This window comes from Euprymna scolopes, chromosome 43 (assembly GCF_053919585.1).
Source record: "Euprymna scolopes isolate OS-2025 chromosome 43, ASM5391958v1, whole genome shotgun sequence".
NCBI classification, from domain to species: domain Eukaryota; kingdom Metazoa; phylum Mollusca; class Cephalopoda; order Sepiida; family Sepiolidae; genus Euprymna; species Euprymna scolopes.
In genome coordinates this window covers 15622270-15649380 of record NC_136524.1, presented here as the reverse complement: position 1 = coordinate 15649380, position 27111 = coordinate 15622270, and the positions used below count along the sequence as shown (strand labels likewise).

Genomic DNA, 27111 nt, shown 5'->3' with positions numbered 1-27111 from the left:
GTCGAGTTTTCCTAAATTCATCTGTGGGATAACAGATAAAGAACTAAAAAAAATTTCGGTTCGATGCAACACTCTTGCGACAGCTGAAAGTTCAATCTTCATTGTGGCTGATACTCTAAATACAATTGCAATTTACATAAAACTTCTGCTCAATCATGGATGACAACATGCTACCCCATGGATTAAATAAAGAGATCTACTTGAAACTCTGTACAGATTCTAGAGTTTAGCAGAAAGATTTCCTTATCTTATATAAGATATACACCTGAAGGTTTCAGGTTACATTGGTCGAAATGTTGTGAGATTAACACTCAAGATAAGAACAGTAATGGAATTCTCATCTAAAAATTCCAAAAACATAATAAAAACAAGATGAAAATCTCATAATGTGTTTATCACAATCTTGACTAGCATAGCATTAAGTTTGTCAAATTGCTTTTTTTACACAAAATAAATTTTTGAAATAAAACTAATTTAAAAATAGTTTCAGCATGTTAAAAATATACCAGTCGATAGATAATTTAATTTTACTGCATTTGCTATGGACATTTAAAATTTTTTTTCTACACTAATAACTTACTTTCCTCATTGTTCTAATTTTCATGCTATGTTAAGAGCGCTCAGGAAAAAGGGCATATTTGAATAAATGTAAAAATAACTATTTTGCACTTATTTTAAATTTACAAACATAGGATGAGGTGGAAAGGGCTTAGCTCTATTTAAAACTATAGGGAATTTTAAGGCCCTCCTCCACAATAAAATACGTAAAAATATCGATTTCATTTGCTTAAAAACAGAATAAAATAAAAACACATTCTAACATGTAGGGGGTATAATGTCATATTAAAACGAGAGGTTAGAGCTCCCTGCTCCCAATATCTTAGAAAAGTTGATTTAATTTATTTAAAAACAGCAGAGTAAATACTTACTTAATACTGAATTTAAAATATTGAGAGAAGGGACTTAGCCTCCTGTTTTAAATTATAGAGAAGGGAGCCTAATCCCCACCTAATGTTTCATTACCAAATTGTGTTTGCTATATTTTTACATTTATTCAAATATGCCCTTTTTCCTGAGTATTCTTAGCAAGTTGAAAAACAACATGAAAATTAGAACAATGAGGAAAATAAGTTATTAGTGTAGAAACATGTTTGATTAACAGATAAATCAAGTAGAAATATGGTTAAAAAATAACCCCTAAAAAATGTTATTTAGAGCTTATATAATCAGTTCTGGAATCAACTTTTGGAAAAACAAAAAACAAACCTAAAACTCAGCCAAAAATTGTGGATTTTTTACATGAATCAAATGACTTGAAAAGTTTTAAATGATGCATTCCAGATGATACTCCTTAAGTTCTTTTTTTTTTTTAAATTGGAAAAACGTGCATTCTAAATTGTAAGGATAAAGCTTACATCAAAATTAGATGAGAAAATAATCGGTAAATCTGAAGAAAGTCTAAATATTTTCAGATTTGATGATGCATATGATTATTCTCTAAGAGAGAAGGAAAAAAAGCAAAAGTTAGACTCCATCTTTAAACAAATCATTGAAAAGAAAGAAGGTGAACTGGAAAAAAAATCACTTTACGACTACTGATATAAAATTAATAAGCCACAGAATTCTGAATGTATTTAGGCTCATCAATAAACTGTTGAAATTAGGTAAAAATGGCACAAGTTGATAAATAATTTAAATGATTTAATAAACGAACATAGAGATTGCAATTTTTTTATATGAGAATTTTGGATGCTCCCCTTTATTGTCTTCAATGAGTGAAAAGGGAATCCTTCTAGACCTAGGCAATTTTTATGCATCAAATATTAAATCTTTAATTTACAGAACTTTTAATAAACAAACAAAACACTGCAGAGATCAGTTTACAAAGACTTTCATTTTTTTTTCTGTAAGCAAAAATATAAACAAACAAAATTAAATATAATTGAATTAAAACAAAAATAAATATTTTGAGATAAGAAAAATTAATTAAAAATTTCATTTTTTATTCATTTACTCAATTTAAACAATATTCTAGTAAATTTAAAGGTTACAGTTTTTACTTGATTAAATAATTTGAAATAAAAAAATAATGTTACCACACTAAAATAATGACATTATTTAGAAACCATTTTTAACATGGGAGAGGTGTTTTTTTTTTCTAAGTATTCTTCACTAGCAATTTAACAAAGATATTGTAAAAATTGAATTTAACTTGAAAATACTATGAAAAATATTGTAGTAAAATGGTTCTCACTTTTGTTATTTCGAATTATTTAATTAATTAAAAAAGGTTTATGAGAACCTTCAAATTTGTTAGAATAAAATTTAAATGTAGTGATCAAAGAAAAAATGGAAAACTGGTCCATTATTGAATAAATATCTATCGAAAACACATTTTATGACCGTTATTGAAAGAAGTATTGTTTTTAAAGGAAACACACACTCCATAATATTAAAACAAATATATTTTTACTTGTGAAATGCGGTTTTAAAAGAATAAAATTGACTTTTTGTAAGTGTTCGCTTTTTACCTAGTTTTGTAAGTTTATAGTGGTTCAATTTATTCCAAAGTGTTTATTTAGTTAAAAACACAAGTCGTGTTGAGTCTTACTTTAGAATAAAAAAAAAATGTCCGATATGTGAGAATCATATTTTGGAAGTCTCAATAATCGCTCAAAAATAGAAAATTAAAGAAAATACTGAGGTGGATATAATTAAAAAAAAAAAAGAAGCCTCCTCCTCTTTTCCAAAAAACAATAAATTTTAATATTCTATAAATATACTTTAGGGAGGGAGGGGGGGAACTTTTTACAAACAAAAACAAAACAATAAACAACAAAAAACTGCAATTAAAAAAAGATTCTTGAAAAACAGGAGTTTTTTTTTTTTTACAATGAGTTTGTGCATTTAGTATTAATAAAAAAATTCATTGAATTAAAAAACAAAAACAAACCAAAACCTACCAGAAAATTTCAGAGAAAAATCGAACCCTCTTCCTGCTGTTATTTTTTTTGTTAATTATTTTTTTAATACTCCAAAAAATATTGTCATAAATAAGAAAATGGCCCCAGCGTCTGCATACTGCAGAAGTGTCAGAAAATGCAATGCCTAAACATTAGAAATATAAAAATTGTAATTAACTGTGAAAAAAAAAGTGAAATATTTTTTGGCGGGAGAGAGGATGTGTACTGAAAGGTACCCAGAAAACTTGTCCATTTTTGCTAGGTAGGAATTATTGATTAAATATCGATTGAAAACACATTTTATGACCGTTTTCGAAGGAGATATTGTTTTTAAAGGCGACTATGCAGCCCCATAATATTTAAAAAAATTATTTTTACTTGTTTACACTTGTTAAAATAAAAATAAACTTGATCATGGAGTCAGAGTCAAGATGCTAAAAACAAAACCATATATTTAAAAAATACTTTAGTTTTAACACTTGTGTATAATCAAAGAAAGCAAATATTTTATTCAGAAGAATTAATTTAGTTTAAGAAATTCTTGTGTTATTATGAAACAAAAAAGACACTTCTTGTATTATCAAATATTAAATTATTATATAAAATAATTTATTAAATCAAACTAAATCAAGTATTTTGAATAAAATATTGGTTTTATTATTTGATAAGAAATTTTTTTGTTTAAAAGTCACTTGGGGGGGGCATTTAGTCAGATAACATGGCAAATAAGAAAGAAACAAGATTTTTTTTTTTCCATATAGAAAACTATTTGAAAACCAAAACATTTATTGTATAAAAATGTATTAATTGTAAAAACATTTATTTAAAAGTCTGTGTAAGAAAATATAATTTTAATAAAACAATTTTGTAATGAAAGCAACACTGAATTTTTATAAAGTAAAATAGCTTCTTTTTTTCAAACATAATTTAAATGAAACATTTTTTTTGAATTAAAGCAACTTTGAAGGGTCAACACCAAATTAATAATTTAAATGTTTTTTGATCGAGAAGCGCCACCCAGTGACAGTTTAGTGAAATGCACAAAGATGGCTGCCGTCCGCATACTGCAGAAGTGCTTTTGGTGCTTGTGTACAATTGGGCCTATAAAAAATTTTTTTTTCAAGAAAAATCTTTATGATGTATGTACCTGTCACTGCACAAAGATGTCATATTCAAAAAAGCATGTAAATCAATCAAGTAGTTTTTTTTTAATTTAAGAAAATCAAATATTATGACACATTTTATCGGACAAAAACTTGATGCCATCTTTATTTTGAATGATACGCTGCTAGTGACACCTCTTGGGAATCAATAAGGGCAGACAATTGACTTTTTACCCTCTAGAAAAAAGCCTTTAAAAGTAACACATTTATAGCTTTTTGAGGACGCTGAAAACGAAAATAACATTTATACAATTCCAGTAAATGAGTAGTTTCCAAGATATGAAGAAATGTTATTACAGAAAAGTGATCCCCCAAAAAGCTATAAATTTGTTAATTTTAAAGGCTTTTTTCTAGAGGGTGGAAAGTCGATTGTCTGCCCTTGTTGACCTACATTCCTGTGATCCCCAAGAGGTTTCACTAGCAGCATATGAGGGGCGTGCAATAAGTAATATCCCTGACCCACTTCCAGTTGTCTGATCTAGCTGAAACTTTGCATGTGCAATGATTTATATCTCTACGGGTTATGTGGCAAATTACAGCTCTAAACTAATTGTGGTTTCTGTTTTACAGGTGTTTGAACTGAGTCAGGTGTGAAATGGAGCCTGTTGAATGTCAAGCAGTGATCCAGTTTTTGTATTTGAAAGGATGCACACCACAGGAGACTTTTGATAAAATGAAAGAAACTTATGGTGATAATGCCCCATCATATGACTTGTAAAACGCTGGCATCGTGAATTCAAACACGGCCGGAAGTCTGTGGAAACAGCTCTTAGACCTGGTCACCCCCCCCCTCCTGCCATTGATGAGGCATCTGTCCGTCAAGTTGAGGCTGCCATTTTGGAAGATCGGCGCATTACTATTCCCCAAATAGCCCAAGATGTCAAGATTAGTACAAAGTCTGTGGAAACTATCATTCATGACCATTTGCATATGCATAAGGTGTCTGCCAGATGGATTCCCAGGTTGCTCACACCATTCCAGAAGCGAGAACATGTTGAGTGCTCGAGGATAAATTTGGAGATGTGCCAAGAAGATGAGTCAAAGTTTTTCAAAAGACTGATTACACAGGATGAAACCTAAGTCCATCACTATCATCCAGAGACCAAAGCCCAGTCAATGCAGTCGAAGCACTTGGACTCACCACCTCCAAAGGCAAGGTCATGCTCACAGTCTTCTGGGACCAGGACGGAGTAGTGATAACAGATTTCCTGGCAAAGGGTACCACAATTACAAGAGCCTATTATGCTTCACTTTTGAGGAAATTAAGGGAAGCTATCAAAATCAAGATGCAGGGCAAGATCAGCAAAGGTACCCTCCTCCTGCAGGATAACGCTCCAGCCCACAACTCGCATGTCGCCAGATCAGAAGCACGGGCATGTGGTTATGAAATCCTACCTCATCCTCCCTACTCTCCTGACTTTGCACCCTTTGACTTTCACCTCTTCCCAGCCATGAAGTTGTTTTTGAAAGGAAAGCGTTTCCCTTGATTTCTGAAGTTACGTTGTGGTTGCATGACTAACCTGGGGTGTTCTACAAAAACTGTCTCCAGAGCTGCATCAAACAATGCAAGAAATGCATAACTCTGTGTGGTTCCTATGTAGAGAAAGACTAATAATTGTGCCAAGTTTCGTTGCTCTACTTCTATGGGAAGTGGGTTAGGGGCATTACTTATTGCATGCCCCTCGTATCATTCAAAATAAAGACGGCGTCAATTTTTACTCTGATAAAATGTGTGATAATATTTGATTTTCTTAAATATAAAAAAACTACTTGATCGATTTACATGATTTTTTTTCTTTGTGCGGTGACAGGTACATACATCATAAACATTTTTTTTTTAAAGATTTTACTTGAAAAAAAAAAAATTTTTATTGGCCCAATTGCAGACAAATACCATACTTTTTGTTGTTTTGTGAACACAAAAAAATGTTAAAACTAAATTAATTTTTTTAATAAAATATTTGTTTTATTATTTGATAATACAAGAAGTGTTTTCTTTTCTTTTTTTTGTTTTGTAATAACACAAGAATTGTTAAAAACTAAAGTAATTTTTAAAAATAAATATATGGTTTCGTTTTTCGTGTTTTCCATTCGGTTTTGTTACATAATGAGCTGTAGCCACTTCTGTCCAGTAGCTTGATTTTTTTCCAAGCAGTGATCATGGATATTACTTAAAAATATACAAATTTATTTTCTTTTGAAGGAGGATGGGCTCGTTTTAAAAAACTATATCTAACTCAGTATTTTCTTTAATTTTCTATTTTTGAGCGATTATCAAGACTCTCATATCGGACATTTTTTGTTCAAAAATAACACTCGACATTACTTGTTTTTTTTTTGTTTTATTTTTAAACTAAATAAACTCTTTAAAATAAGTTGAACCACTAAACACTTACAAAGCTAGGTAGAAAATAAACACTTACAAAAATCAATTTTATTCTTTTAAAAACAATTAAAATATTTTTAAAAAAATATTATGGGATGTGTATTCTCTTAAAAACAATATCTCCTTCAAGAACAGCCATAAAATGTTTTCGATTGATATTTATTCAGTGCCCGGAATACTCGTCCCGGGAAAACTTGTCTCCGGAAAACTCGACCCCTTTTGCTAGGTAGGAAAACTGGTCCCTTATTAAACTTTATTATTTTCTTTTTAAAACCAAATCTCCCTCAGTAATTTCTTTAATTTTCTATTTTTTAGCGATTATCAAGACCTCTAAGATGTGATATACCCTCATGTCGGACATTATTTCTCGTTCTCACGTAACACTCAACATGTTTTTTGTTTGTTTTCTGTGTTTTTTTTCTTTACCGAATAAACGATTCCAAATAAATTAAACAACAAACAACATAGTCGGCGAAGTAGAAAAATCGATTTTACCCTTTTATAAACAACAGTAAATAAGTAAATTCTTTTTATATTAATATAAAAAAAATATGCGGTCTCGTTTATGAACATAATAAACGCTTTAAAATAAGTGAAACCACTAAGAACTTAGCCAGTTAGGTAGAAAACGGACACTTAGAAAATCGATTTTATTTAAAAAAAAAACATTAAACAAGTAAAAATATTTTTTAAAAATATTATTGGGGGGGGGGCTATAGTCTATTTTAAAAAACAATATCTCCTTCAAGAACGATCATAAAATGTGTTTTCAATCGATATTTGTTCAATAAGGGACCAGTTTTCCTACCTAGCGAAAGGGGACGAGTTTTCCAGGGTCGAGTTTTCCGGGTACAAGTTTTCCAGAGACGAGTTTTCCTAAATTCATTTATTCAATAATTTCCTACCTAGCAAAAATGGACGAGTTTTCCTAAATTCATTTATTCAATAATTTCCTACCTAGCAAAAATGGACGAGTTTTCCTAAATTCATTTATTCAATAATTTCCTACCTAGCAAAAATGGATGAGTTTTCCGAGTATGAGTTTTCCTAAGTTCGTATTAAAAATCTATTGTATAGTCATTTTTATTTTTACTTCAAAATTGTTATATCATTAACAAAAAAAAATCAATCAAGAAATTTATCAATTTTATAGAAAACATTACTTCTGTTATACAAGAATCTTGTTAATTTCATTTTATTTTTGGTGTTGTTGTTTGTTTGTTTTTGAGGGAGATATTGTTTTTAAAAAGCTCTCTGCCTAAATTATATTAAAAAAACATTAAAATTTATTTTCTTTTGGAGGGGGAGGGCTCTTATTAAAAGTAAAGCTACTTCAGTATTTTCTTTAATTTACTATTTTTGAGTGATTATCGAGATTCCCAACATGTGATCCTCTCAGATTGGACATTTTTGGTTCTAAAGTAACACTTATCACTACTTGTTTTTTTTTCAACTGAATAAACGCTTTAAAATAAGTTAAACCACTAAATATTTACGAAGGTAGGTAGAAAACGAGGTAATATCCAAGATCAGTGCTCAGAAAAAATTAATTTATCGGATTAAAATATTTGTTTTATTATTTGATAAAACAAGAAGTGTTTTTGTTGTTGTTGCTTTGTAATAACACAAAAGTGTTAAAACTAAAGTATTTTTTTAAATAAATATATGGTTTTGTTTTTCATGTCTTGACTGTAACTCCATTCTGTTCGGTTGCATTACATAATCAACTGTATCTACCTCCAGCAGCTTGATTTTTTCCGAGCAATGATCTTGGGCATTACTAAAAGCAAACACTTATAAAAATCATTTTTAAAACAGGAGTAAACAAGCAAAAATATTGAAAAAAAAAATGGGGGGGGGGAGTTACCTTTAAAAACAGTGTCTCCTTCAATAACGGTCACAAAATGTGTTTTCAATTGATATTTATTCAATAATGGACCAGTTTTCCTGCCTAGGAAAAAATGGACCAGCTTTCCATGAACAAGTTTTCCAGGCCCAGGCAATCAGCGATTAAAACACTGAATTACAATAAAAATTTCAATTCTTTATAAATTAAATTAGAATTTTATTTTATGACGAGAATAGAATTTAACAATAAAAATCAATTTTAAATCAATTTTATTAAAAACTGTATGTATTGCTTTGTTTTGCTTTTTTAAATTATGCTGTCTGCTTGAAAGTTGATTTTAATTATAATATTAAATTCTTAATTCCTTTCAAAATTTAAATAGTCACAAAGTAATTGATTTTTTTGTTTCAACTACTTATAAAATAATAAATACATTAGGGTGGATTTAATCTTGTAATAGAATATTAATTTATTACCTTTTTTGGGATTAAAAATATATTTGGTATTGGGATTATTAATCAGAATCCAAAAAATTGGAATTTTATGGATATCGGAATTGGAAAACTTTATGGCTGTATTTCAATGGAAAAAAAAAAATTCTTTTCTTTTTTTTTTTTTGTTTTTGTTTTAAACTGAATTTTCCATTACTTATTAAATATTCAAGTTTTACTAAATATGTACAACTAAACATTAGGCACGACCAATGTGTGACTAATTGTCACTGCTTTAAAGCAACTTCAACACTGGCGAATGACAGGGTCCGTCAGTGCAAAATATCATAAAACAATCTTGTAATAAACAAAACGAATTTACTCAGAAGTTTTAAGAGGTTATTTTTGGCAAATATCTTTTAAAGATATTTACTAAAAACTCTGAATTTTTATTAAATTCTCCTTCTTACACAGGCGACCTACTGAGTCTGTCTGCACAAAAAATCTTGTGTTATTACAATAAACAACAAAACGAATTTACTCACAATCAACAGATTTTGGCAAATTAAATTTTACAAGTGACTTTTTTCTTGAAAATTTTTATTTTGTAACAATAACAATGTAACACTAGAAAATTTTTGTAAAAAGTAGAAGAAATTCTTAAAGACTGAGGCAATGTTTCCAATTCCATGTGCCTTTTTTTGAGGGAACTAGTTTTAGCCACATTTAAAACATTAGTGTCTAACTGCCCTCTGGGGAGGCAAGTAAATAACTATTATTTTTTTTAATTATTTATTTTTTAATAATATTATATAAAATTCCGTTTTATTTATAACGCGACTCTGGTTCATTTCTCAAAAAAAAAAAAAAAAAGCATTTTTTAAAGTTTTCTCAAATATTTTTTTTAAAGTTATTATTATCAATAACTGCTTATTCTTTGTTTGTTTTGTTTTTTTAAATGAAACTTCAAACTGCCAAAGTTGCTTTGACTAATAAAACCCTTATGGTTGAGACAATTATTTTTTTTCAAATACAGTGTGCCAAATAATTGTCTCCGTCTTTAAGGATTTAATTATACGTACATAAATCATGTATCAATTTTAGTCATACATAATTAGTATAACAAAGGGATGACTAATCTAAAAGATAAACTTGTTTATTTTTTTTATAAAAATTTTTAATGGGAGAATAAGAAAAAGTGAGACACAGAATTGGAAGAAATAATTGTCTCAATCTTTAAGGATTTCATTATATAAATACTTATATATCTATTTATTTTCTACCTTAAGAGAGAATATTTGAGAAAATAATTTTTTTGTAAATTTTTTTTATGTGAATCTAAGAAAAATATTTGCCAAAAAATAACCTCTTGACTGAAACCTCTGAGTAAATTTATTTTATTGTTTATTTTGATAATATTTTATATTTTATTTTAATAATATTACAACAGATTTTTATGATATTTTGCGCTGACAAACTCAGTAGTTCGTTCGTATCAAAGTTGCTTTTATAGCAAATCAGCAAGAGGAGCAAATGATATGGATTTTGGAAAACTCGTCCACGGAAGACTCAACCATTTTTGCTGGGTAGGAAAATTGGTGTTTAAAATAATATCTAGGATTTGGGAACGCGGGTCGCCTCTAGATTTATTTACGTTGACTTTTATGAGATTCACGCTATTTCGCTCTGTCCCCTGTTTGTCCTGCTTTTTAGTATAAATAAAGTGAAACTAAATTCAAACGGTTTGTGTTCTCGGCATCGCACCTGGAAACGTCCAGAAGCAATCAGCTTTGATCAATGTGCTTTTCAATCTGGACAATGGGGAGCTGGTTTCAACATCTTGAGGAAAAAACCAGTCAAAGTTTGGTAAACAAACCGCTACTTCTATTTGAGCTCATTAATGAGGTCAAATAGAAGCAGCAGAGTTAACTTTTATTGGCCAAGTGTCAATTCTGTTTTTAAATAAATTCAAACATATTTCCGTTGTATGTCGCGGTGGCCCACTGGTTAACATCGCACGTTTTTTTTTCACACTTTAATTTCCAACTTTGCCTCAAGGGTTCGGGTTCGATCCTCATACTTACCTACCAAAACTTTTTAAAAAAATTTTACCCCCCGCCCCCCCGAGTTTTGATTTACCCAAAACCACACACACCTCCAAACACCCAGGCAACGCCGGATACCACCTGCTAGTTATATCTAAAAAAAAAAAAAAATTAATGTAGTCATATAGATTTTTGTAAACCATAAACAAAAATACCAAATTTATTTTGGTAGCTCAATTAGTTATGATCGTTCAAAGTTTGTTGGAAAGTTGAAAATTTGCTATCATGGTCCAGAAGCCAAATTTCATAGTATATAACTAAAAATGTAAACTACTAACAAGTGAAAAATCCTTATAAAATGTAATGTTATCTTGTGGTAAATGAAAATTAATACTAATGAAAGCAATAATTATTAGTTGAAACCAACCTAAACACTAGGCAAAATCCCACTATCAACGGGAAAAAAGTGCAAATATGACACGGAAATGCAACTTTGACTGTTCATATCAATTTCATTTCAATAGCTAATGTATTGAATCTTCTTAGTATGATTCAATACACATTAGAATAGAGAAGTAATCAACCATCTCAGCAAAAATAATCTTCTTAGTGACACACAGTATGGTTTCCGTTCTGCTAGATCTACAGCAGATGTGCTTACAGTTATATCTCATAGGATTAGTGAATCTCTCGACAGAGGTAACCTTTCTAGGGCAATTGCTCTTAACATATCTAAGGCCTTTGATAGGATATGTCATAAAGGTTTACTTCATAAGATCTCCAGCTATGGTATAGCTGGAAATGTCTTCTCAATTATTAAATCATTCCTCTCTGATAGGTTTATAAGAGTAGTAGTTGATGGGCAAAAATCAGAAGCTCACAGTATTAATGCTGGAGTCCCTCTCTTTTCCTGATCTACATTAATGATCTTCCAAATCACATCCTTACATCATTTGTAGACATTTTTGCTGATGACACTACTATCTATGGTAGCACATCTAAGACAGTAAACGACTAAGTTCTCTCTAATTCTCTCTCCTTTGATCTTGATCACGTTGTACAATGGGGAAAGGAGTGGCTGGTTACTTTTAATGCATCTAAAAACCAGGTTTGTCAGGAATTTGTTTATGTTGGACTTGAAGACATCCAAGTTGTAGTCAGGTGGGAAAAAGGCAAACGGAAGAGAGTTCCACAGTCATGCACTTCTGAGAAAGAAGCTCCGCTCATGGAATCTACGTTTGGATTTAGGCACAGATAAAGAGTGGGGAAAATTATTGACAGTAGTTTCAGCCAGACGGGTGTTTCTCGTGAAAGATTGGCGAGGGGAGGGGGTGAGAGATTGGAGCTCAGACGAGCACTTGCCATGGAAATAACGATAAAACAAAGACAGGCTCGCAACGTCTCTTCTGTGGGAGAGAGGCTGCAGGGAAGAGAAAAGGGCATCCCCACCAAACCACAAAGTCTATTTTGTACTCTGTCAAGGCAGGATACGCTGTTTTTAGCACCTCCTGCCCAGATGTGGCAGCAGTACTTCATCCCTGGACGTACTTGGCTTTTATACAGATAGAGAATTGCATCAGTAGTGAGATATCTTCTGGAGCGGTAGAAGGATCCCACCATTTTCCCAGCGTCCTTGGCAACAGACCTGATGTACGTATTCCATTTCAGATCAGGAGTAAAGGTCAAACCCAGAAGCTTGTCAAAACATGGAGCCTCCCCAAGACGAGAGCCATCCATTTCAATTGATGCCAGATGAGGATCAGAGCATTGATGATGTAAAGATAGAAGCTTGGTTTTGGATGCATTAAAAATAACCAGCCACTTCTTCCCCCACTGTACCACGCGCTCAAGATCAGAGGAGAGAGAATTAGAGAGAACTTTGTCATTTACGGCCTTTGATGTGTTGCCATAGATGGTTGTGAAGAATTTAGGAAAACTCGTCCCGGGAAAACTCGTCTCAGGAAAACTCGTCCCCTTTCGCTAAGTAGGAAAACTGGTCCCGTATTGAATAAATATCGATTGAAAACACATTTTATGATCGTTCTTGAAGGAGATATTGTTTTCAATCTAATGTTTTTTTTAAAATATTTTTACTTGTTTAATGTTTTTTTTTTTTTTTATATAAAATCGATTTTCGAAGTGTCCGTTTTCTAAGTTCTTAGTGGTTTAACTTATTTTAAACCGTTTATTATGTTCATACAAAGTTAATTACAAATTTTTTTTGTTCTTATTTTTTTGGAGTCATAAAAACAATAATAAAAAACAAAACCCAAAAATTAAAAAGAGCGATTCGATTCTTCGTTACGCTTTTGGTTTTGTTTTTTAATTATGATAGTTTTTTGTTGTTATGTTTTTGTTTTCTGTCATACCAAATGCACTCATGCGTTATTTAAAATTATGATTTTATCAATTATCAACATTTATTGTCGTCCTGTCAAATTTTGCAAAAATTAACTAATAAATTAAAAGCGAAATATTATTTTGGCGCGAGAGATGCCATGTGCTAACCTCTCGTTAACTCATTTTTAATTTTTTTAATTTTTACTTCAAAATTCTAAAATCAATCATTAAGAGAGAAAGTAATCACTAAATAAATTTATTCATCAAAATTATTTTATCAAGAATCTTTTTAATTTCATTTTTTGTTGGTTGCTTTTCAAAGGGAGATATAGGTTTTATCCCCCCCTCTCTAAATTATATTTTAAAAAATATTAAAATTTATTATTTTCTTTTTAAAACCAAATCTCCCTCAGTAATTTCTTTAATTTTCTATTTTTTAGCGATTATCAAGCCCCCCTAAGATGTGATATACCGGGCCTTATTTTTGTGGGTTGAACATCCGCCGTAGCACTCGACATGTTTTTTGTTTGTTTTCTGTTTTTTTTTTCTTTATCAAATAAACGATTCCAAATAAATTAAATAAACAACATAGTCGGCGAGGTAGAAAAATCGATTTTATCCTTTTATGAACAACAGTATATAAGTAAATTCTTTTTATATTAATATAAAAAAAATATGCGGTCTCGTTTATGAACATAATAAACGCTTTTATTAAAAACACAAAAAAAACATTAAACAAGTAAAAGTATTTTTAAAAAAATATTATGGGGGGGTATAGTTTATTTTAAAAAACAATATCTCCTTCAAGAACGATCATAAAATGTGTTTTCAATCGATATTTATTCAATACGGGACCAGTTTTCCTACCTAGCGAAAGGGGACGAGTTTTCCCGAGAGGAGTTTTCCGGAGACAAGTTTTCCCGAGACGAGTTTTCCCGGAACGAGTTTTCCGGGCAGCTGTGTCATCAGCATAGATGTCAACGAATGATTTAAGTATGTGTTTTGGGAGATCATTGATGTAGATCAGGAAGACAGTTGGGCCCAGGATGGACCCCAGAGGGACTCCAGCATTAATATTGTGAGCCTCTGATTTCTGCCCATCAACCACTACTCTTATACAGTGGTTGCTGGAAGTCCTGAAAGCAGCTTTAGTCTCAGTACATCTATTACGTTGGTAGCTATGGAAAAAGTGATTTCTGTGCGCAATGGCAGCAGCACATTCTGGGGAGAACCATGGCTGGCTGTTAGGTTTTTGTTGGAATTTTTTGGATGGTATGAATCGGTCTATGCCTACAATTAACCATTCGGTCAGATCTGATACTATAGAGGACACATCCTTTTTAAACATGGAATGCAGAGGTAGATCAGATATGAATGTATGGAAGCTATCCCAGTCAGCCATAGAGGTGGTGAGGTACGTCTGAAGACTTATTACATTTCATTTTTATCTTAACTGCTACAACAGAGTGGTCGTAGGATCCCAGAGGAGATAGAACGGAACATGAACATAGCTCAGGGGAAGTTGTGAGGAAAAGGTCTAGAAGGCTTGCATATTGACCGGTAGTATCGGGCACACGGGTGGGTTCATGAACAATCTGAGTGAGGTCATAGGCAGTGGCAAAATCATGACAGAACCTCCCCTCGTCATCGGTCTTATTTGAGTGGGTCAGCCATTCCACATTATGGATATTGAAGTCACCGCAAATGTGAATGTTAGCCGAAGGATGAGCAGACAGGATGTGGTCAATTTTCTCAGATATGCTCTTAAAGATAGTTACCCCACTGTTGTTGGGGTGATAGAGGGTAAATATAAATGCAGTGGTGTAAGCTAGTGCAACCCGGAAGCACATATTAGGTAAATTAGGGTCTTCTCTGGAGATATCCCGACCACATGGAAAGCCATCTTTGATGTAGGCACATATTCCATGCCCATGGCGATCTTGGGGGTCAGATTTAGATGTTAAGTTAGAGTATCCTTTAATTATGAATTCGTCTAGAGAGGTGGTTGGCCCTATCCCAGTTTCACTTAGGAAGAATATGTCTGGCTTTGTCTCCTGTAATTGTGTTTCAACCTCTGGAAGGTTGGAACGTAAACCCCTGATGTTGGAGAAGGAGACATGGTAGTAGGGGTCTACGTTGGAGGATGGGGTTCTAGGTTTATTCATGTTTTCTTTTTGAGATTTGTTTTGATGAGGTTTTGGGATTTGTGGAGCAGATCGATAGACTTGGTTGGAGCAGGGCAGAAAGGAAAAGTGAGAGAGAAAAAGACAAGAAATTTTTTTTTTGTAGCCCATGATAAGGTAAAGCCGTAACAATTACCCATGAGTATGGCATCGAGAGGTCCTACCAGAAACTACTGTATGGTCTAGAATCCATTCACCAAATGGCAATACAGCAGCCCCTGTACTTTGCACCTGCTGATAGGACAGTCTCCTTAGTGGTTAATCCAAGGTTCAGGTCCCTGACTATCAGGCGGGTAACGTCAGCCCAGATGAAATGTTTACCTCCAGTACCCTTACTAGTGACATGACAACAAGGATAGACATAGAAACAGAAATTTTCCAACATCTCAGGCTACTTTTTACAAAGTAATACCGACCTGGAAAGCAGCTTTTTCTTAACCCTTTGTCAGAAAAATCACTCATTGGAAATGAGGACTGAAGGACAAAAGAGGAGAAGCGAGAGTTACTGGAGCTGCCGATAAACCATGCACATGCATTATCTACTCTCCATTAAAAAAAAAAAGGTGAGGACTTATTAATATCTACTTAGTATAAGTCTGTTGCCCCATTCCCAGCTTAGGGTAGTACTTGAAGATAGTCTCCCCTCCCATGTTAATGGATACTTTTTGCCTCAAGCTAGAATGTTCAACCGTTCCAGCTCCACCCCATAATAAATATGCTATAATGGAACTTTTATCAAATTGGAAAGTCTGGTTATTTTTAACTCATTTAAAAATCTGGTTAAGAAGTAATACCTTTAGGGTTACGTATTAACTTTAGACTAGCTAGAAGTAATGCATACTTTAGAAGAAAAAAAAAAAAAGCTGCGTGTTTTTGAGTTCAGATAATATGCAAATATAATTTGGGAAATGTTCAATTTCATGGGAAACTTTTTTTTTGCTCTCATTTTAAATATAAGAAAAAAGTATTGGTTAATAATAATATATTTGACAAAAAAGATTTAGGAAAAAGATAAAAAGAAAAGACAAATATTCAGGATTAAAGTCAAACCTGGAATAAGGAAAAAAAAAAATTTATTTCTAACTTCGGTCATAGTTTAAAATACTGATTTCTCCCTCGGATTTTAACAACAAGTGCACAAAAAAAAAATAAAAATAAAAAATGAAATAAAATTGCGTCTATTTTCGGCGATAAACTGTAGAAGTACCGTCTCGGGAATTATTAAATAAACAAAAAAAATAATTTTTACAGTGAAATTAATTTTTTCATTTATGCGCCACGTGCACATAACTTAATTATATTTTCAGTTATTATTTTTTAAGTAATGTACAGTGTAATTAAAAAATAATTTAACAAAATCTTCAAATTTATCAAAAACGCCCAATAGAACATAAACAAAAAAAATGCACATTTTTACATGAAATTAATTTTTTTATTTACACATGACTTGTTGCACATAACTCAAAACTTAGCTATATTCTGTTAAATTTTTTTTTAAGTAATATAACTATACAGTCTAATAATAAAAAAATAATTTAACAAAATGTTAGATATATCAAAAACGCCCGACAGAACATAAGAGAAATAAGTAAACAAAAAAATGAGGCACATTTTTTAAATGAAAAATTTTTTTCCGTCAGTCACACGCAACTAAAAATGTTTTTTAGTTTAATTTTTAAAAGATAATTGAACAATGCTGAAGTTTATCAAACCGAAAGAAGATAAAGCAAAGAACATATGAAAGTTTGAAAGAAGATATAGAAAATAAACAACATTATTTTTTAAATTGTAAATTTTCATTTCTTTTATTGACATGTTTGTCACACTAAAAATATTATTTTAAATAATAACTTTCTCTAACTTTTAAATAAACAAAAACAAACTTATCTAAGAACTTTGATATATCTGTAAAACAAGTTGTTTGTTTACATTTTCGTTGGGTCGTGCAGCTTGTTCTGATCATACTTTGTACTTCTCACTTGGGATTAAGTTGTAAATCTTGATGTGTAGGTACACTCACTTTTATTAGTGGCGCTCCTTGATTTATGAGCGTAGTAATATGATACCAACAGATTATTAAAGAGGAGATATTTCTCTACAAAACAGTGTAATTTTCAGAATTTTTCCAATTGAATTTTTTTCATATTTTTTTCACTGAAGTCTTCAAGTTGGATTTTTTTGTGAAAAAACAACTTAAAACACTTATCAATAAAGGTCACTTATCAATATGGTGAGCTTAAAAAAGCTCACCATATTGATAAGTGACCTTTTTTCTTTAAAATGGTACTATTTTTTTATACTCACAATATTGCGCACACCAAATTTGAAAAATACCAACATTTTTTTTTGTGTGTAAAAAATAAAGCGGCATTCACCAAAATCAGTGACATAACTTGAAGTAACCTGAGGAAAAAACTATTAAAGACACAAAAAAAAAAAGAATTGCATATCTATAAAGTAAAAAGATTAAATTTTATTTGAATCAAAACTTTATCAAAATAATAAAAAAAATAAACGAGATAACTAAACAAAAAACTAAACCAAATATTTATTTAAAAAATACTCTAGTTTTAACACTTTTTGTGTCATTACGAAATAAAAATACCAAAAGAAAACACGTATTATCAAAGAAAGCAATTATTTTATTTAGAAGAATTAATTCAGTTTAAATAATTCTTTTGTTATTACAAAACAAAAAAGAAAACACGGTCTTATGTAATTTTGGTACCGTGCCGAAATAATAACATTATTTTGAAAGCGATTCTTAACATTGGGAGGGGAGCGTATCGTTTAAAAGTCATTTCGGGAGCACTTGTGCAGTACTTAAAAATATACAAATTTATTTTCTTTTTGAAGTGGGGGAGGCTCTTTTAAAACTATATTTACCTCAGTATTTTCTTTAATTTTCGGACATTTTTTGTTAAAAATTATTTACTAAGTAATGTTGAGTTTGACATTACTTGTTATTTCTTTTTAATTAAATAAACTCTTTAAAATAAGTTTAAACACCAAAATCTTACAAAGCTAGGTAGAAAACGAAAACTCAGAAAAATCAATTTAATTTTTTTAAAACAATAAACATGTAAAAATATTTTTTAAAATATTATGGGATGTGCATTATTACTTAAAAATATACAAATTTCTTTTCTTTTTTTTGGGGGGGGGAGCTCGTTTTTATCTACCTTAATATTTTCTTTAATTTTCTATTTTTGACCAATTATCCTCCTTAAGACGTGATCCTCTTATGTCGGACATTTTTTGTTCATAAGTAACACTCGACATTACTTTTTTTTCTTTTTTTTTTTTAACTAAACTCTTTAAAATAAGTTGAAAGACCAAAAACTTTCAAAGCTAGGTAGAAAACTATAACTTAAAAAAATTAATTTAATTTTTTTAAAACAACAGTGAACAAGTAAAAATAATTTAAAAAATATTATGGGATGTGTATTCTCTTTTAAAGACAATATCTTCTTCAAGAACAGTCATGAAATGTGTTTTCAATCGATATTTATTCAATAAGGGACCAGTTTTCCTACCTAGCAAAAGGGAACGAGTTTTCCTAAATTCGTCAGTCATACATTGGACAGGCATAATTTTAGTTGTACATTTTTAGTAAAACACTAAATATTCATTAATTTTAAACTACAAGTAAAACTAAAATCTATAGATTACTCCTCACAGATGTATTTACCTGTTTGCAAAAATATATGCACATATTACATGTTCATTTTCTTTTTGCATTAAGCCTCCCCCCTCTAAACAATTCTATATTTAGAAATTAAAAAAAAATTAGAATTGGGGAAAAATATATTTCAATCGTCCCATCACTAGTTAATGATGCATTCCACGGTACAAACATAATGCAATAAAAATTATATGTATGGGATAAAAATGGCTTTATTTTATTTAGTCTTATGGGATGCCACCACATTGTCTTTTTTTCTATTGCTCATAATGAAAAACTATTAAAATGTCTTTTCCCCTATTATTATGTAATACTAAATTGATTTAAACTCTGAAACATATTTAATGTCATTATCTTAAGAAACCGTTTAAACCTTTGAACTCATAATTTACCTTTTCTTTCTATAAAAACGACTTAAAAAAAAGACTAACTAAAAATAGGTCAATGTGACATACTTTTAAAAAATACAGTTTTTAAATGCAGGCATTAAAAAAAATTGAATTTAGGAAAACTCGCCCCCTTTTGCTAGGTAGGAAAACTGGTCCCTTATTAAATAAATAGCGATTGAAAACACATTTCATGACTGTTCTTGAAGAAGATATTGTCTTTAAAAGAAAATACACATCCCATAATATTTAAAAAAAATATTTTTACTTGTTTAAAAAGATTAAATTAATTTTTTTAAGTTTTAGTTTTCTACCTAGCTTTGAAAGTTTTTGGTCTTTCAACTTATTTTAAAGAATTTATTTAGTTAAAAAAAAAAAAAAGTAATGTCGAGTGTTACTTATGAACAAAAAATATCTGACATAAGAGGATCACATCACGTCTTAGGAGGATAATTGGTCAAAAATAGAAAATATTAAGGTAGATATAGTTTTAAAACTAGCCCCCCCCCCAAAAAAAAAATAGAAAGGAAATTTGTATATTTTTAGGTAATAATGCACATCCTATAATATTTTTAAAATATTTTTACACGTTTATTATTTTTAAAAAAATAAATTGATTTTTCTAAGTTTTCGTTTTCTACCTAGCTTTTTAAGTTTTTGGTGTTTAAACTTATTTTAAAGAGTTTATTTAGTTAAAAAGAAATAACAAGTAATGTCACACTTGACATTACTTAGTAAATAATTTTTAACAAAAAAATGTCCGAAAATTAAAGAAAATACTGAAGTAAATATAGTTTTAAAAGAGCCTCCCCCACCTCCAAAATAAAATAAATTTGTATATTTTTAAGTACTGCACAAGTGCCCCCAAAATGACTTTTAGATGATACCCTCCCCTCCCGATGTGAAGAATGGCTTTCGAAATAATAACGTTATTATTTCAGCGTGGTACCAAAATTACATAAGACCGTGTTTTCTTTTTTGTTGTTTTGTAATAACAAAAGAATTATTTAAACTGAATTAATTCTTCTAAATAAAATAATTGCTTTCTTTGATAATATGTGTTTTCTTTTGGTATTTTTGTTTCGTAATGACACAAAAAGTGTTAAAACTAGAGTATTTTTTTAATAAATATTTGGTTTAGTTTTTTGTATCTTGACTCCGTGATCAAGTTTATTTTTTTTAAGCAAGAGTTAAAAATAATTTTTTAAAATATTATGAGGGTGCATAGTCTCATTTAAAAAAAATATCTCCTTCAAGAACGGTAATAAAATGTGTTTTCAATCGATATTTATTCAATAAGAGATAAGTTTTCCTAACTAGTAAAAAAGGGGGGGGGGGAGTTTTTTGGTACAAGTTTTCCGGAGACGCGTTTTCCCGGGACGAGTTTTCCGGGCACCAAAAAAAATTATGTATGTATGCAATCCCTCCATAAAATGATCTTAGGAAAATTAGTTAATGGTTAATTCAGTAATTTTCACAAGGTAGGAAAATTGTATATCAAGTGTTGCTCACACTGAGGATTGAAGAGTATAATTTATAATTGGATATTATCCACTACAGCATGGGTTTTCAAAATACAATTGCGAATCACTTTTCTATTTTTACATAGGAGTCACCACTTATCAAGGCCCAGAGACCACTGGAGGATAAGAGTTAAAGAGTGTACAGTAGTCAATGAGACAATGAGGGAATCGTTAGTAGTGTAAATTTGGTAAATTAGATTTACTTAAGAGAAACAGCTCATCAAGAACTTGTTTACGTTGGACTTGAAAACGACCATATTGTAATCAGCTGGAAAGCAGCCAAACGGAATAGAGTACCACAGGTGTGCAGTTCTAAGAAAGAAACTTTGTTCATGGAATCTATGTTTAGGTTTAGGCAAAGATAAAGAGTGGGAGAAATTATTGATAGTGGTTTCAACTAGACGAGTGTTTTTCATGAAAGTTTGGTGAGAGAGGGGGGGACTATAGATTGGAGCTCAGACGAACACTTGCCATGAAAATAATGATAAAGCAGAGACAGATCTGCAACATCTCTTCTGTGAAAAAGTAGGGCATCCCCTACGAGACTACAAAGTCTATTTTGATCTCTATCAAGGCAGAACAAAGTCTTTCTAGCAGCTCCTGCCCAGATGTGGCAACAATACTCAATCCCTTATGTACCTGGCTCTTATATACGTAGAGAATTGCATCAGCAATAAGATATCTAAAAACTTACAAACCTAGGTAGAAAGTGAACACTTAGAAAAATCATTTTATCTTTTTTAAAAAAACAGTAAACAAGTAAAAATATTTTTTTAAAAATATTATAGAGGTGTAGTCTCTTTTAAAAACTATCTCCTTTAAAATGATCCTAAAATGTGTTTTCAATAGATATTTATACAATAATGGACCAGTTTTCTTACCTAGCAAAAATAGGCAAGCTTTTCATTGACAAGTTTTCCATGGACGAATCTTTCTAAATTCAAATTTATTATTGTATGATGAGAAAACATGTTTGAATTGCATTATTTTCTTTTTAGTAATACACCCCAATAATTTTGTGAATTGCTCTGGGTTGTGTTGCCGTTGAATTTACTGTTGTTTAAAAAATTTTAAGATTCAAGGCCAGAGACTGTCCATATTTTTTTTCAATGCCAACGAAATGAGTTTTACTCTTAGATTTATGTTGTAGCCAAATCTGATCTCACTTCAAAGTTGATTCAAATCTGTTGGTGATACATACTGCAATCACATCTCTTGCTACTATGTTTGTGGTTTGCTGAATGTTTAGAACAAACTCCTCATTGGTAAATCTGTTGGCAATCTGAAGCAAGTTAAAAGTCTTGCTTGACAAATCTGTTGATTCTTCGTAGGGAGTTAAGATCAAATTTCTCAGCACCAAATCTGCTATATCACTGATTAGACAATAATAATATACAGATATAGGATATGGAAATAATTTATTTCATGCTAGCAAAGATATCTGCACTTTGCTCTATGACCTGATACCTGCTTTGCAGGCACCCTTACAGTAAGTGGATATTGTAAGAGCAACTATTTCTTAAAGTGTATAAACATTTTTTAACTACCTTCTGAAGTGACTGAAATCCGACTATGAACTTTAAAACAAATAGGTTATATCAAAGTTGACACTTATATCGTTACACATAAAAATTGAAACAATTACAAATTATCATAATGGTTAACATTTATTAAATTGATTAAGGGGATGGGATTGGTGGAGGGTGATCTGATTCAGATTCACAAAGAAGTTAGCTCTGGGATAGTAACAAACCCTAACTTGGTGTGCACCATCTCTAGGTGGAGACTGTTTATTAAGAGCAGCATTAAATATGACCTTAACCTTTGACTTTGAAAGATAGTGTGCACCATGCCTAGGTTGAATACTATCATAATGTCAAGTTTGGTTAGGATTGGGCCAATAGTGTGGGTTGGTGGGTTGTAGGAGAGTTTATATACACACGCTATGACAATGATCTTTGGCCATAACCTTAAAAAATGGTCTGCACCATCCCGAGGTGAGGGACCATCACCATGCCAGATTTGGTCATGATTGGTCCAGTGGTGTGGGCTGTAGGGGAGTTGTATACAGACAGACACACGAATGCTACTACTTTATATACATACAAAACTAGAAGTGCGTAACTGACACATAAACCGCAAAGTGTTTGCTTTCTAACAGCATCAACTGACTCCAGCTAGCTTTGCTCTCGTTAAAAACATGTGAACTGCAGTCACATGTTTGAGCCATGTCACAATAATGACATTTTAAAATTCAAAACTAGTTTTTAGCCTTTAATATTTTAAAGGAAAAATAAAGTAATTTCTGGTGAGAAATAGAATTTTTAAATGCAAAAAAAAAATCAAGTTCTTTTGTTGTTTCAAAAAGAAACATTTTTTTCATACATTCCTTTAGCATCAAACAACCAATAATAGCACAACTTGCTGAAAGCCCTGTTTCCACAATAAAAATCTGTTTTGTTCTTTGTCACATCAAGTTGATGACACTAAAGTGAAAGCTAATACTGTTTATTTTTTTTTAAGGGAATGTTGTTCTTTTGACTTTTAAACAAATGAATGCAAAACAGTGTGTCCTAATTGTGTATTTTATGACGGAAAAAATTCAATCATTATATAATACTGGTTTTCAAGTTTGGTTTAGAAACATGAGAATTATTTTGGAAATAAACTGAATGCCAAAACTCAATGGAAAGAAAAACACTAAGAACAAAAAAATAATCTGAGAAAAAAATATAAAATAAAGGAAAAAAGATAAAATTGTTTACCCAAAGAGTATGAAAGAGCCAACATGTTTATATGAGTCTTAACAAGTTTTCTAAATAAGTGTTCTTGGGTGATTAATTGTAGAAAATAAATCAAAGGATGCACAAGTAAATGTCACACTACTCATCCACATTTGATAAAAATTAGGTATTCTCAGAATATTAAGGTTTTCATCTAAGAAGGGTGGCAGGCTCTAAATATGATAATGTTGGAAGTGCTCGTTATTAAATAAACTAGCTGTAATACATACAAATTTTGAGAAAAATAAAATAAAATAAAAAACCTGTTGAATAATTTTCAAATTTAGCTGTATCAGATGCTATTTGATGATCTGGCTTATCATATAAAATATCAGGAGCAGTATTATTATCACTTGATGGAAGTGAGGTGTCATGACTTCCTATTGTGCCACCAGTAGATGTTTCTGTAGCAAAATCAGAAGGAAATCTGAAAAAGAATTTTGAAACAGATTAATTAAAAAAGATATATAATCAAAACTTAAAAATTATTTGATTTTAAAAATATTTTCTTATATCAATCTGTGAATAATCTAGGAAAAAAAATGAAAAAACTTTTACAGCTGTCTTTTATTTTTTTATCTATATATATATAAAAGCGAAAATGTGTGTATGTTTGTGTGTCTGCTAAAAACTTTTGACAGACACATATTGAAGCCCCATCCTTCGCTCGAAAAATATTGAAAAATTGGTAAAAAACGTTCATTTTTTTCACCCCGAAATCGACAAAAAAGCCATTTTTCACGTAACGTTCGTTTTTCTGTTTTTTTTTTACTTTGCTTATCCACCCCCAAACACACACCCAAAAACACCCGGGTACCCACCGATTTTTTAAATTTTGATATCGAAACAGGCTTATTTAAGCCATTTTTCACGTGTTCGTTTTTCTGTTTTCATCGTTCGTTTGCTTTACGTTAGTTTTTTTTGCCGCTTAAGTTTTATCATTTTCTTTTTTACTTCGCTTGTAACAAACAAACCTGCTCATTGACGTTGTCGTCGTAACACTCTACAACTTCCGTGCGCACACCTGTCAATTTGGTTAAATTCAAACATCTTCAGTAACTCATTCTGGCTGGCCGATTTTATTTTCAAACTTCGCCTCAGGGCTTCGGGTTCGATCCTACCAACTTCTACCCCCCCCCCCCGGTTTCTTTCTTTTTTATTTAACACCACACACACACACCTCCAAACACCCGGGCAACGCCGGGTACCCCCACTAGTCTATATATATAAAAGCGAAAATGTATGTATGTATGTATGTTTGTGTGTCTGCTAAAAACTTTTGACCGACGGAACCAAAAATTCACAAACTTGGTCTCATATGAAAGCCCCACCCTCCGGACGACAAATATCGAAAAATTAGCCCAAAAGGACCATTAGAAGTGCGTCAACTGATCGATTTTCTGCAGGGGGGGGGGCCAAAAAAGTGACATTTTAATTTTAAACATTACATATTTTTAAATCGATTTATAACTGCCCCAAAAAATACGGGCGCCAACTCTTCTACATAAAGTGTACACGGGGCCGTTTATTTTGGGTCAACTTGTATTTAAAACCCGCTGAGTCATCTCACGTGATCTTGACATCAGCAAGCTCTAATGGCAGTCTGAATTTAAAATTTAAAAATGTTATCGGTAAAAAAAAAATTTAACCCTCACACAAGCTAAACTATGCTATGACGTGATCTTGACATCAGCAAGCTCTAATGGCAGTCTGAATTTAAAATTTAAAAATGTTATCGGTAAAAAAAAATTTAACCCCCACACAAGCTAAACTATGCTATGACGAGATCTTGACATCAGCAAGCTCTAATGGCAGTCTGAATTTAAAATTTAAAAATGTTATCGGTAAAAAAAAATTTAACCCTCACACAAGCTAAACTATGCTATGACGTGATCTTGACATCAGCAAGCTCTAATGGCAGTCTGAATTTAAAATTTAAAAATGTTATTGGTAAAAAAAAATTTAACCCCCACACAAGCTAAACTATGCTATGACGTGATCTTGACATCAGCAAGCTCTAATGGCAGTCTGAATTTAAAATTTAAAAATGTTATCGGTAAAAAAAAATTTAACCCTCACACAAGCTAAACTATGCTATGACGTGATCTTGACATCAGCAAGCTCTAATGGCAGTCTGAATTTAAAATTTAAAAATGTTATTGGTAAAAAAAAATTTAACCCCCACACAAGCTAAACTATGCTATGACGTGATCTTGACATCAGCAAGCTCTAATGGCAGTCTGAATTTAAAATTTAAAAATGTTATCGGTAAAAAAAAATTTAACCCTCACACAAGCTAAACTACGCTATGACAACGTTACCAAAGTTATTAGCACATTAAAAATAGTTAGATACGATAGTTAAACGAAAAATAACAAGCCAAAAATGTGAAGTAAAAAAAAAAACGCTTACAAAAAATATTAACAATCAAAGTTTTTACAAAAAAAAACAGCCAGACACCATTTTCTTTTTTAGTAACACTCTTTAGAGTAAGGAAGACGAAGTGAGAGAGAGAGAGACGCAAACAGAGAGAGAGAGAGAGAGAGAGAGAGAGAGAGAGAAAAACGTTAACTTTTTCACCCCGAAATTGACAATTTTCGACAGGGGTGGTCAACAACACATGCGTCAGATGACGTCATGACCTGATTTACTTTAAATAGTTGAAAAACTGAACAAATTTCATATACGTTGCTTTAGCTCAGGTAGTTAAGACCTTGGTTCATCATCTAAACGTTTTGGGTTCGAATCGTGGTGTGAGATGTTTTTCGATTTTTTTAAATTTAAATATTGAACCCTGTATTATTTAAGCCATTTTTTACGTAACGTTCGTTTTCCTGTTTTTTTTTTTTACTTCGCTTCGACAATTTTCTACAGGGAGGGGGGGGGTCAACAAAAACCATCCTCTCATGACGACGACCGGTTCTACGCATGCATCAGATGACGTCATGACCTGATTTACTTTAAATAGTTGAAGAACTGACTAAATTTCATGTACGTTGTGTTAGCTCAGTTGGTTAGAGCGCTGATTCATTATCTAAACGTTTTGGGTTCGAATCGTGGTGTGAGATGTCTTTTTTTTCTTTTTTTTTTTTTTTTTTTAAATTTAAATATTGAACCAGTGTTATTTAAGCCATTTTTCATGTAATGTTCGTTTTTCTGTTTTTTTTTTTACTTCGCTTATTCTTAGGTTTTCATTAACACCCCCAACCGACCACACACACCCAAAAACACCCGGGTACGCACCGATTTTTTAAATTTTAATATCGAAACAGGCTTATTTAAGCCATTTTTCACGTGTTTTTTTTAAAATTTGACCTCTGCTATCTGTCCCAAATTATTAAGCCAATATTTGGTTGAAACATTCGAAATTTTAT

General features: G+C 31.3%; 1 protein-coding gene across 1 annotated transcript in view; it reads right to left on the bottom strand.

Annotated features, from left to right (window-relative positions):
• LOC145268203 (OCIA domain-containing protein 1-like) overlaps positions 1-27111 on the bottom strand; it is a 137770-nt gene that overhangs the window by 7998 nt on the left and 102661 nt on the right. The window contains exon 6 of the mRNA XM_080123466.1: positions 24001-24164. Within this exon, the coding sequence (XP_079979592.1) occupies positions 24001-24164 (164 nt within the window). The remainder of the gene's footprint in view (positions 1-24000; positions 24165-27111) is intronic.